The sequence below is a fragment of the Argopecten irradians genome, chromosome 1 (genome assembly GCF_041381155.1).
Source record: "Argopecten irradians isolate NY chromosome 1, Ai_NY, whole genome shotgun sequence".
In the NCBI taxonomy this organism is placed as follows: domain Eukaryota; kingdom Metazoa; phylum Mollusca; class Bivalvia; order Pectinida; family Pectinidae; genus Argopecten; species Argopecten irradians.
The window spans coordinates 22,322,993-22,335,009 of record NC_091134.1 but is presented as its reverse complement, the minus strand read 5'-3'; the positions used below and the strand labels follow the sequence as shown (position 1 = coordinate 22,335,009).

The following is a 12,017-nucleotide window of genomic DNA, read 5'->3' as shown; positions in this document are numbered from 1 at the left end:
CTGCATCATACAAACCTGTCTATATAGACTTCCTGAGATGAAAATATGGTCCTTATACTCAGGTAGTCTCTATATAATGGTATTGTTGTGCTAAAATTTGTCAATTGGACACCAAAAAAATGGTTCTAATAAGCAGGTCGTAATACAGAGATGGCAGGTTAAAGTGATCTATGTAAGAATGTGGACAGAAAGCCTGATACATATACGCCCGGTATTATGTAACCTTGGTACAAAGCCAAAACAATGATTCTGAAACTCAATTTGTCCTCTTAAGTAAATTCCTCTCATGTCAGAGTGAATTTACTAGTAAAAGGTGTTCCGACAATTTACCACACCAGCTCTGGGCCTCTGGGTTTTAGGTTTGATTGAATCAAGTGCCATTGTACTGACTATAGTTGGATACTTTTTCTTCAGGTACTCCGGTTACCTTCAACTTTCTAAACCTGGCATGACATTGAATGACCTTGGCTGTTAACAGGATGTAAAGCAAAAACAACTCCCATGAGGAACACCATAAATTTCCACTTTGTAGTATTTGACTGTGCTGTAATTGAACAACAAAATAAAAACAATTCGGTATGAAAATGGTTTATTATACAACTGAAATTTATCACAAGTTTTCAAAGACCAATTGTGAAATTATTAAAATGATGTGAGCTTAATTTGTATACACTTCTTTCTGTACAATCCAGTAGAATTCTTGTTACATTGTATATATGGTGTTATATTGCATATGTTTTAATAAAATCAAAATAGAACAATTTGAGACTGCAGACAAGAAATAAATGTCATTATATATTTATATATAATTGTACAAATATCTGATTATTCCGCTCAATACAACAACACGTTCATCTGAAAATGTCTCTCTTATTTTCCAACATGCAGTAATATCATATAACAATATAAAGGACATTCTCTCTTGGAGAGAAAAATACTGCTCTAAAAATATGTGACTTGTTGTTCTCCAGTCCAGATATAAGTATAAGACCTTAAGGGGAAAAACAATTCAAACACAATGACTAGAGTATCAGACCATCACACACACTCACGTCTCCCTTTCTCTAGGGTTCACAAAACATTACATGTAAATACTTTCTCTTGATTTTTCTTGATAAGTATAACTATAATAAATGATAATACAATATAACTTCAGTCACATGAATTTGACAAAACTTTTCCAAGTTCACAAACATTCAACACACAATTTTCCATCTCTTCAGAAAAATGACAAAACTTTCCTATATCTCAAAAAGGATTTGACAATTTTTTGTCATCCCTCCCCCCCCAAAAAAAAACAAAAAAATCATAAAAGTTATAATTCACAAATCTAAGCCATTCGAATATTCTAAAACACACCCATTTGATAACACAGGGATATGATATCTCAGACATGTCCTGACATAGTCAGTGTGCATGGGTTGAGGATTCGCACCAAATCCCTGTGATTACAATACAAAGTGGGACATTTGTTTCCCAGTATATAAAGAGTATAAAATTACTACATCACTCAATGTATTGCCAAAGCTGTGTGTATAAAATGTACTGATTCCAACATACATACAAGTATGTATCTGTGGTTGATTATATACACTGAAATACATTGATTAGTCATTGTTTGTTTACTAATAGGTCTATGGATATTCTCTATACTCTATTTATGGGTATGATCAAATTTACAATTAAAATGAGTAAAGTCAATCACAATGTAACAGTGATAATGGAGCTTATAATGAATTAATGCTTGTTGGTTCATGTTTGTATATATCAATATCTGTATATGTAATTGAAATGGAACCCATATACCCAGTATGTATCTTGGATGGCAGAAGATAGACAACATATGATAGACAATAGATGGGGAGACAATGGTGAAGGTAAGGACAATAATATGTGTGGGGTATCCATGATCTGGTATAGAACATATCTGTGGTGGATGAACTACTTGGTTATATATAAATACACATCCATTGTAAAACAAAGTACAATTCAATCACATTGGAAAACCAACAGATTGAAAGTAAATATAAAAGTGTCTTCGATGATTTTGCACAAAATCAAAGGCACTTTACTTGTCTTACAATGTTTTCTAAAAGAATTATATTGTACATCATTTTATTTACAGAGCCTAGTTCAATTTGCCCTCTCCTACTTCCAGAATATAACATCCGATCACTCATTTTGTAGCTCTTCTTCTTCTGAAGCTCTTCCGTCTATAGGCTGGAAGATTTTCTGAGAAGACTTCTCTTCTTAGAAGAGTGCAAATCAAGTTGAGCTAATGATCAGGAGTAGAAAACATTGAGGTAAAATGTTCAAAAGGGAGGTAATTCAACCAATTTGAAGAATAAATGTTATAATTCTTTTCATGAAAATATCCAGTTTAAATTTTCTAGCTATCAAATTGACATAATTTCTTAGCTATGATTCGTATTTCCAATGTTCAAACAGCTATACATATATTTACATTAGCATTTTTCTGAGCATCTTTATACAGAATACACAAGTTTTAGCATAGTTCTATCAAGATAACAAGACATGACTGTATATCAAATGTACAAAACAATAATGTAATTACTTCATAACAAGTGTAAACACAAAATAATAATTGTGGTCTGGAACATCAGTCGAATATGCTATACATTGTCTGGTGACAAATACCCCAACATCAACAGATTTGTCAGTGTACAAGTAAACCGGAATGGACAGGTCAAGGTGGGTTACATTAAAACAAAATGGCTAACTTCATACCATTAAACAGGTAGTAGTCATCAAGTTGTAGAACATTTTATTTTGTGTTTGTGTTATCATCTTAAAAGTATTAAAAAACAAACAAAATCACAGCCAAAATGTGATTAATATTTACATTCGTATACATACTGTGTTATTTTGTGGATAAATAGAAAAAATAAAGTCTGAATTAATATGAAATAGTAGTATTAGTTGGACCACTGTTCAAGAAACAACAAAGTAACTCATTTCTCTTTTAGAGATAATTTTGCATTGAAAAGTCTTTGATGACACAATAAAAGTAAAATACAAGTCATACACATTAATGCCATACATTACAAACTCTTGATTTACTAACAAATCCATAATGTATTCTGGCTAATTTATACACTCTGTGCTTTATGATAACATACAAAAATTAAGGACACGCACAAAAGAATTCAAACAGCACAATATTTAAACAAGAATATGTTACCATGGTTACAATTATCCCTGCTTAATTATATAGGTAAAGGAATGGCTTCATTATTGCTTTAGTTGACAGAATGAAAACTGTAATGTTAGTGAGATGAGAACATTACTTGACAACTTATAATTAGGAGACTTTTCTTAGAAATATTAGTTAACTAGTTACAGACTAAATGGAATACTTCCTAAATGACTTTCTATTGTTAGCTTGTTGTCTTTCACTGAATTTTTTGGTGCCTTGTGTATTTATATAGCAGGTGCTTTTGTGTTAATGATTATTAGTCTAAATGGACTTTGACATATATTGTATAAAGTGTGTATCCATACTTGAGTTGTAGTTTGACATTATCATATAACTAATCTATATAAACACATGACACAATATCCTGTGTTTGTGTCACCTAACTACATCACAATTAACTTGACCTTTGACCCATATAGAAGTTCACCTTCCCTAGAACAATCATGGCATGCTTTCTCGACCTGTAATTTGTACACCAATACTTTGACACTTTTTATCCATCAATTTATGTTGAATATACATGCATATAACAGAAGCAACCAATCATATTGCTATGACAATTGTGTATATACCTAGCACATGTATCATAAAACATTTCATCACATTTATGGTATTCGATGAACAAGAGCAAATTCGATTAATTTACTATCAGTAAATGTTGTGGGTTAATTTCAATAATTTTTCAGAAGCAACCAAGAAAGGTTGACATGTTTCAATTATGTTTTTCTAAATTGCTAAATGACACATTATATCTATGATTAATATCAAATGATATCAAGCATTTCAAGTCATAATCATTTCTCAATGAAAATAAAATATTCAATTTGGGAAACTTTTTTTGCAGGAACTCTAAAAATATATTCATTATAGAAATTTAACAACTTACTTGAAGCAAAAAGTTATACCTGTACCAGAGAAGAAAAATTAATACTAAGGTCTTAGTATAAATGTTTACTGAGATAGAATAGAGTAATTATCAGATTTCAGGTCAGATAACCTTAAAGAAGAATACCTTTTGTAGATAATATATATGATGTATCCATGATATCTAAATAGTACTAGCGCCACACATACAAATAAATCTTTGAGGAGAACACTTCTATAACTACAATTATCTGTAATGTTAACAAGCCAAGCACTACCATCAACATTAGAAATATTTACAAAAGTCAATGTAACAATCCCACAATATGATATGAAAACAAGCATATGAATAACACATAGCATATTAATATTGCTTTGCAAGGCAATATCGGGACACCAGTATCAAGCATTACATGTAATATCAATATATTTTATAGTTCATTGCCATTCATGTATAAAAAATAAATGCATACAATGAGTACTTCACATAATAATCATGTTATGTGGTCACTATGTACTGTACAATCTCATTTAGTCTTTGAAGATCTCCTCCTCCATAGATGCATCCCGTTTTAAGAATATTTTTATTCTCTTGTATATGTACAATGAAATACAAAATTTTGTTCTGATCTCCCTAGTTATCTCCCTTGTTCCCAGATTTTAATGCATTATCTTCCCCTTGAGTTTTAGATATTCCTTTGATGTAATTTTCTAAAGTTAAAAACACAATGCTGAAACCGTTCTAAATAACCAACACCGATCCCATAATTATTTATTTTTGGCATTTCCTTTATTCCAAGCTTATGTTGTGTTATCTCGCCTTGCAGAAATCAATTTGCACAAAGATTGAAGGAGGAAATCTAAAAGGGTAAAACCCATATCAAGTCCATACATATAGACTTCTGGTTACCGAAATAAAAGCATTTCCTTATCTAGTGATCAAGATCTGCTATAGAGCTTGCAACACTTCACCGGGTATGCAAGGAGTCTCTTCCCCTTATAAATGTTGAGTACCAAACTAAGTATGTATATATATGAACATTCATATATCAGTAGTACCATGTTGAGTATATAACCACATACATGTAGTACTAGCTATCTACATCACAATAGAAAGGTATTACATGTGCAAATCAATTCCTTGGATTCAACATGAATTATCGTAAGAATCCTCTCTTAATATCTTTGACTGACTTAGATATGAAAGCAATTTAATTGCTTTCAAATCCACATTTTTTGTATACATATCTGACCATATGATAATTGGTTAATCCCTTTCGTTAGGAATCAGTAACATTCAAGTTACCTGCTCATTCATACATAAAATCTTAGCTCAAAATTTATCAGACGAACTCCTCCAGAAAAGATATTGACTAATTAAAATCAAACATATTCCAGTTCAGGTACATTCCTGTTCTGTTTTTGTAGCCAGAGATGTTTATCGTTGCAGAATTCTGAATTCCAAAAAACACCTAACACCCTTTGCATACTCTTCTTCCCAGGAAAGATAAATGTTTACTAGTTCTGTTTTCTTGAAGAGCTGCCAGTTGGAGGTGAATCTTCACCTTTTAAGTCATACGTTTTTCACTGTTATACTTTACAGAGTATGGTTTTGTTGTTTAAGCTGTATAATTTTTGTCATTACACTTGTGATAAATTAAAGGTATGTAGTTCTGTTTCCTCGGAGATATGTGGGTTGGCTGTGTTAACTAAGGTAAAATCCTGATTGACCGACGGTATAACCTTTAGGTCCTGCGGATCTATATCCTCTACCTCGCTATCCTCCTCCTCCTCTTCTGTTTTACCGCTCGCCTGAGCATCAATACGGCCCTGGATAGCTTTCCGTAACTATGGAAGAAAACAAAATCAAGGTAAGACTATCAGTAATAAAGGCACAATAGATTAAATCCAAACTTCTTGTACACCAACTTAATATTGCATGCAATTAGATACAGTGAATCACAGGTGATACACATGTCCTTAGTATTAAGGACATTTGTATTGGCCGAACTTTCAAATCTTTTATTTCTGAGTCACAGGAACTAGCCTACCACCTGTGTAGTGAATCAATTGTGAGCAAACTGTTTAAAGCATATGAACAGCAAAAGCATGAATCATTAAGTTAAATCACTGTGATAAAGTTATAAGGCACAGAAGTCCCTGTGAAATCAAGTGGATTTACAGTACATTGTATTTTATAAATTGTGAAGAAATGTTTTATTACATGACATAATTTTAATCAAGGTCAGAGTGGTAAATTTAAAATGTTAAGTCAGCATTTTATTTCGGTGATTACCATACAGCATTACAACCCATGTGACCTTGGTAACTGGTCAAGGTCATTTGAAGAGTCTTAGCAATACTTCAGTCCAATTCTGACCCAAAACATAAGCTTTTCAAATAAAACTTTTCATTACATTGAAGTGTTTCATTAAACTTGAAGACGATGTTGTACGTACCTCCTTTAGCCCACATACGCCCACCAACTTGCCAGCGTTAGTGACATAGGCATGGTTTAGACCCAACAGCGAGAACAGTGAATGTACCTGGAACAAAAGTGTATCATAATTATGATTAAATGATTATTTTAGCCCTAGAAAAATGACAGCTAGAAAATTTAAGACATGTATATTAACATATCCGAAATATGGTCTCCTTTTTATAAGGGCAATTAGATAGCTTTCACAGCAATTAACACATTTCAAGGGTTAAAACAAAGCTGTCTGCCATTTTTCTTTCAATCAATATAACCCTCAGCATCCAATTAACTTCAGAAGAAATTTAAATTGGGAATAATGTCTTCAGTTTTTGAGGTAATTAATGTTTTCTGTGCATACCTTGTGTAATGACGTGCGTTCCACCAGCTGGAAGGGGGCGGGGTCTATCTGACATCCTTCCCAGTCAATTATCTCCTCCAGCTGTTGCTCCTCCCATTCTTGTTGCTGCATCAAAAACAGGACATTAGTATTGTACAATGAGAAATACATTGACAAATACAAGCTATATGAAATTTTATAAACAAGTTAAATAACTTAGTATGTCACAGATCTCAGTGAAAAGCATGTCAAATAATTAAGTCTTGATAGATTTCATATCATACAGCCATAAGTTTGCGATTCTTATCATAATAATTAACCATAGTAAAAGAATATGAATATAATCACTTTTACCTTGGTAAGCTCCAGGTAACTTTCTAATTTTGTAATAAACAAAGTTGTCAGAAAACTATCCTGTCTCTAGAAGTCCCTTGCTGCTAAGCTTTATTGTCGCAAAAGAACTATTGATTCCCAGGGTATTTATGTCTATTATTTGAAAAATATATATTTTGATTCCAAGAAACTCTAAGACTTGTATACCTTGTCTGCTGGTAGATTTTTCACTCTGACAGGCTCTGGTGGCTGTGGACAGAAACAGAGATAAACATTAGATGTCATCTGTGACACTTAAGTACTCCATCACTTTCCTGACATCTAAACAAAGTATGATGCTTATTTGATAGGAAGATCAATGTGAGTACCGGTATATCATAACATACCTAGATCATGTAGTTAAATTAACATGATGTATACATTTAAAGCGTTTTTTTTATTATTTTGTATCTGACCTCCATGTTAGTGATGAGGATAATTGAACCTGTAAACAACACTTTAAGTTATTGAAAATCACCTTTTATTCGGAGTAAAGACTAATAGAATCTTACATGGGTCAGTCAAGTGGACAGGGATATCTCAACCCGAGTGAAAGATTTTGGCTAATCAAACTGAAGCCAATTGCAAGGGTTGATGTCAAAATCTTTCACTAGAGTTAAGATATCCCTGTCCACCTGACAGGCCCATGTAAGATTCTTTTTCTCCCATACTTTAACGAGAAATGGTGAAAATTCAATTGACATGAACGTCAATGTGCGTAAAAAAGATCACTGCATGTACTGATGACTTCACTGTCTAATGCGTGTGAGCTGTGTATTCCCTATCGCAGTAAAAGACAGAGTTTTCCCTAGCAACCACGGGATAATCCTGTCAAGTATGGGAGAAATAAATATCTCTCTCTTACAAGCTTTGTACATCATCTGTGCTTAGTATGCATGGAAAAGTATCCCATAACATGAGCTACAACTCATGAATTATATCCACAATTGAAAGACTAGTATTTCTATACCCTGGTACTTACTACTTTCAAATAAAGTTTCAAAGCTTATTCCCACAGTAATCATAATCATTTTTCTATAATACGAAGTCTTTAGATATTTTGTCAATGCAGATCAAACTGAAAGTCTGGGCCTAAATCATATCCCTGCATGCATTGCTACAAAGCTAGCTGAAACAAAACATACATTGACTAATCAAAGTAATCAAAACTCAGATTCCGAAACCTTGAATCCCTCGATTACATAGAACAAGGTTTGGGAACTTTCTCAACACATTTGGCTAAAGTTCCCCAGGTTAAAAGCTTCTAGTAAATGCTTTATTCATTAGCTGTAAAATAGCTAAAAAGCAAACTAAAGCTAGAAAAAATACATATAGACTTTTTACTTACACGTTTCTGTGGTAAATCATTAGAGACAGACAAAATTAATAAAATAAACACATACAACAAGATCACGAAATATCCGCTGTAAAATCAGAAAATAAACCCAGATTTTCTTTGTCTTTGATAATCATTTTAGGTGAATAACCTTCTTTGATAATCATTTTAGGTGAATAACCTATTGTGACAATCTGTAAAACAATACTAATTGCTTATCGATATATACAGTATTTTTTTTTTTATTAATAATGTTTACTTATATACTTAAAATGTAATTTGAAAGATTTAAATGAAGAACTTTTTATTTAAAAGATGACAAAAACTTATCCAAAAACAAAGGTAATCTTTGCAAAAATTTATAACCATATATGTTAAAGATATAACTGCTCCCACATCCATAGATCAAAGAGGGACAGGACAGGATATGATGAGATACAACAGATTAGGACAGGATGTGACACACATGGATAACGCTATATACTGGTACCCCCATATCATGACAGGACATGAAATTTCCCCCAAAAACCTACCATTCACATACCTAGAATGAGAATCAAAGCTTAAAAGTTTTAAGTGATTTAAAGGAAGAGATGCAGTAGAAGAACATCAAGCAATTAACAATACTAAGTCATCAGCTAAAGCAATGACAACATCAATAATGAATTAATTTAAAAAACATTCAAACATAATTCAGGAACATAGAGTAACAAGCAACTTTATAACCATTCAGCTTATCATCAGATCTGCAAGGTTTCTGAAACTAATACAACCTGGCTATAGATTTACAAAGAGGCGTAACAACACTTTTATCTCAACCAGAAGTTAAGTAACCACAACATAGAATGAACTTAGAAATCAGCATGCTTTAGACTAAAGATTTAGAATTAAACAGGAATAAACAGTAAAGGAAAAACAGAAGTAAAATTGTCTACAAGATAACGAAACCAAAGATATAAACACCAATCCTAATGATTACTTACTCCACCAGAGGACTTAGAACGTTTCTGTAGAATACAACATTCAAGCCTGAAGTATTTTACAGTTATATTGTCCCCATGATAGCAAGATTTTATATTTCTATTGCTTTACATCTGAGCCTTTTGTATGTTGTTCTAATGCTTCTTTAATATGAAGGAATTATAGCCTTACATTTTAAAAGAATGTCAAGTGAATAATGACAAAAAATTTCTGTACAATGCTGAATTCAGAAGTAATGCTGAGTTGAGCTGAATTACCTAATAATATAAGTATATTACTCATAATAAATTACCTTTATTGAACTCATAAAAATTATAAAAAAAACGTTTACAAATCAGTTTTATCATAGTCATAATGTAGTTATTTGGTTCAGCTGTGTATCTTGAGAATGACTAAACAACTTACTTAAAATCCTGAGAAACAGTGTATATGTATAATTTTAATATATAGATGATAATTCACCAGATTACATTTGAAGCCAGGTTACAGGTAAGAAGAATGTCTTTTATATATATCTGATCCATATACAGAATCTATCTATAGTCTATATCTGACCTTACCGATGAGTCATCAGTAATATACAACGGAGTTGTATCAATTTTTTTATTTTTGTTTTCCTGTAATAATAAATCAAATTTTCATGATATACATACACTTTGTTACAAATGTGACTTCTAATGAAGTGTTAATTAAGTATCTGCTCTGTGAGACTTCCAGAAAATACTTCAAAGGGAGATAATCTAGTAGGGAAAATGTTAATATTCTAGAAGCAAGGAGTAAGAAGGTTTTTCTGTGACTACAAATGTATTTTAGGACCAGCTAGGTTTTTTAAAAGTAAATCTTCCTCAAAATACTTTTACAGTAAAATACATACCAATCGTACTTTCTTGGCAAGATTCTGGAAACTTCCTTTCTGTAAAATAAAACAAAATATTAAATATACCCTGTATTCTTTAAAGATGCTCCACCGCTGACAAATGGTATTTTTTCATCATCAAAAACAGGAGCAGAGGATTAAGTATTTTTCTTCAGTTACAAAAGTTACTGACTTTACACCATTACCACCATAGAAAAGTTTGAGCTTCTAATTTTACTTCAAGTTAAAAATATGAAAAATAATTAATTACATCCTGAAAAAAATCTGTTGCACTATATCCTATATGGAATGAAGTAATGATTGCCCATGCACCAAAAGCGAAATAAATTATTTTATGTTATTTTTTGTGTAATTTAGGCATACATATACACGATTAAACACCAATTATTGTTCAAATGATGAATATCATTTATGCTCTGTCAGCGGTAAAGCATCTTTAAATAAACAACAACAAAAATAAATAACAGGCTGAACTGGTAATGGAAAAAGAAATTTGAACAAGAAACATAACAATTGATTCCTGATCTAAGAGTATAAAGTAAAAGACTAATTCATTTTGAAGATATATATATATTTTAAATAAACTCTGAATTTACTATGTGTACCTCAATTTTCAAGACTCTGTACTTTCTGTTAGTAGGAGTAGTAATTTGGTTACAATGTATGGCACATATGCAAAGAAATCAGATGTTACAATTGTATGTCTAATTATAGTAACATGACCTCTTTTGAACATGTGTGAAGTATCATTGATGGTTTATCTGTATGAGTACCTGGTAATCATGGCATGGAACAGCTAAAGTCAAAGGTATACTTAACTAAATCTGTCAAAACATTTTTATATAATGCAGTTTCCCTTGTTGTAAATTTGCAATATTCCATGTATACAATATATTGATATTGCTTTTTATAAGAATTTTTCACAAAAGAACATGTCTTAATTTTTCAAAGTTTTTTTCTATTCCTATGAATAGGACTTACATTGATGACGAAGGGCATGTCTTCTACAATACTATCCTTCCTTTGGTTCCTGAACTGTTCATAGTATGCATTTATAGAAGCTGGAAGATTAAAACACTTTATTAATAATGTTATACATGTTCTACAGCTAGATACATAAAATGTTTCATCATTTCATGTAAGGTAAGTGTCATGTATATATCAGCAGCGATGCTACTCATCAAGAAAATACAACAGTTGGGGAACAAAGAAAATATCCAGTCTCCTGCAAAATATTTTTTTTCAAAAATGCATCTATAAAAAGCACCATGTATACTTTACTTTGACCTCTGAAATTTTAAAACACTAGTTGTTGGTATTTTCTGACAATAAGTGATGACCTTGACTCCTATCTGTATTCATGACCTCTATATGGTAAGATGACTTACATTTCAGATCACTGGTGCTGCTCGCCTTGCCCATACTCGAGGTGGAGCTGGAGTTTTTGAGGATGGAGCGGAGAGGCAGCTGGAGTGTGTGATATGTCTGTTCCTCCTTGGCTTCTTCTGACATTTCTGTCAAACTGCTAGACTGTAACAAAATGCATTAATTAGG

The 12,017-nt window shown here is 31.9% G+C and overlaps 1 protein-coding gene across 5 annotated transcripts in view; it reads right to left on the bottom strand.

Moving 5' to 3' along the window:
* Positions 1–572: 572 nt before the first annotated feature.
* The window catches only part of LOC138320958 (chloride channel protein 2-like), a 37,746-nt gene continuing 26,301 nt past the window's right edge, over positions 573–12,017 (bottom strand). For 2 of the 5 annotated variants that reach the window (XM_069264291.1, XM_069264300.1), the window contains 8 exons: positions 11,852–11,993; positions 11,445–11,524; positions 10,461–10,499; positions 10,147–10,203; positions 7,438–7,479; positions 6,919–7,023; positions 6,541–6,627; positions 573–5,929 (listed from right to left, as the gene is read on the bottom strand). In XM_069264291.1, coding sequence (XP_069120392.1) covers positions 5,723–5,929; positions 6,541–6,627; positions 6,919–7,023; positions 7,438–7,479; positions 10,147–10,203; positions 10,461–10,499; positions 11,445–11,524; positions 11,852–11,993 — 759 coding nt within the window. In that variant the 3' untranslated portion in view covers positions 573–5,722. Of the gene's footprint in view, positions 5,930–6,540; positions 6,628–6,918; positions 7,024–7,437; positions 7,480–9,588; positions 9,613–10,146; positions 10,204–10,460; positions 10,500–11,444; positions 11,525–11,851; positions 11,994–12,017 lie in introns of all 5 variants that reach the window. The other 3 variants (XM_069264320.1, XM_069264328.1, XM_069264311.1) reach the window with 2 other exon arrangements.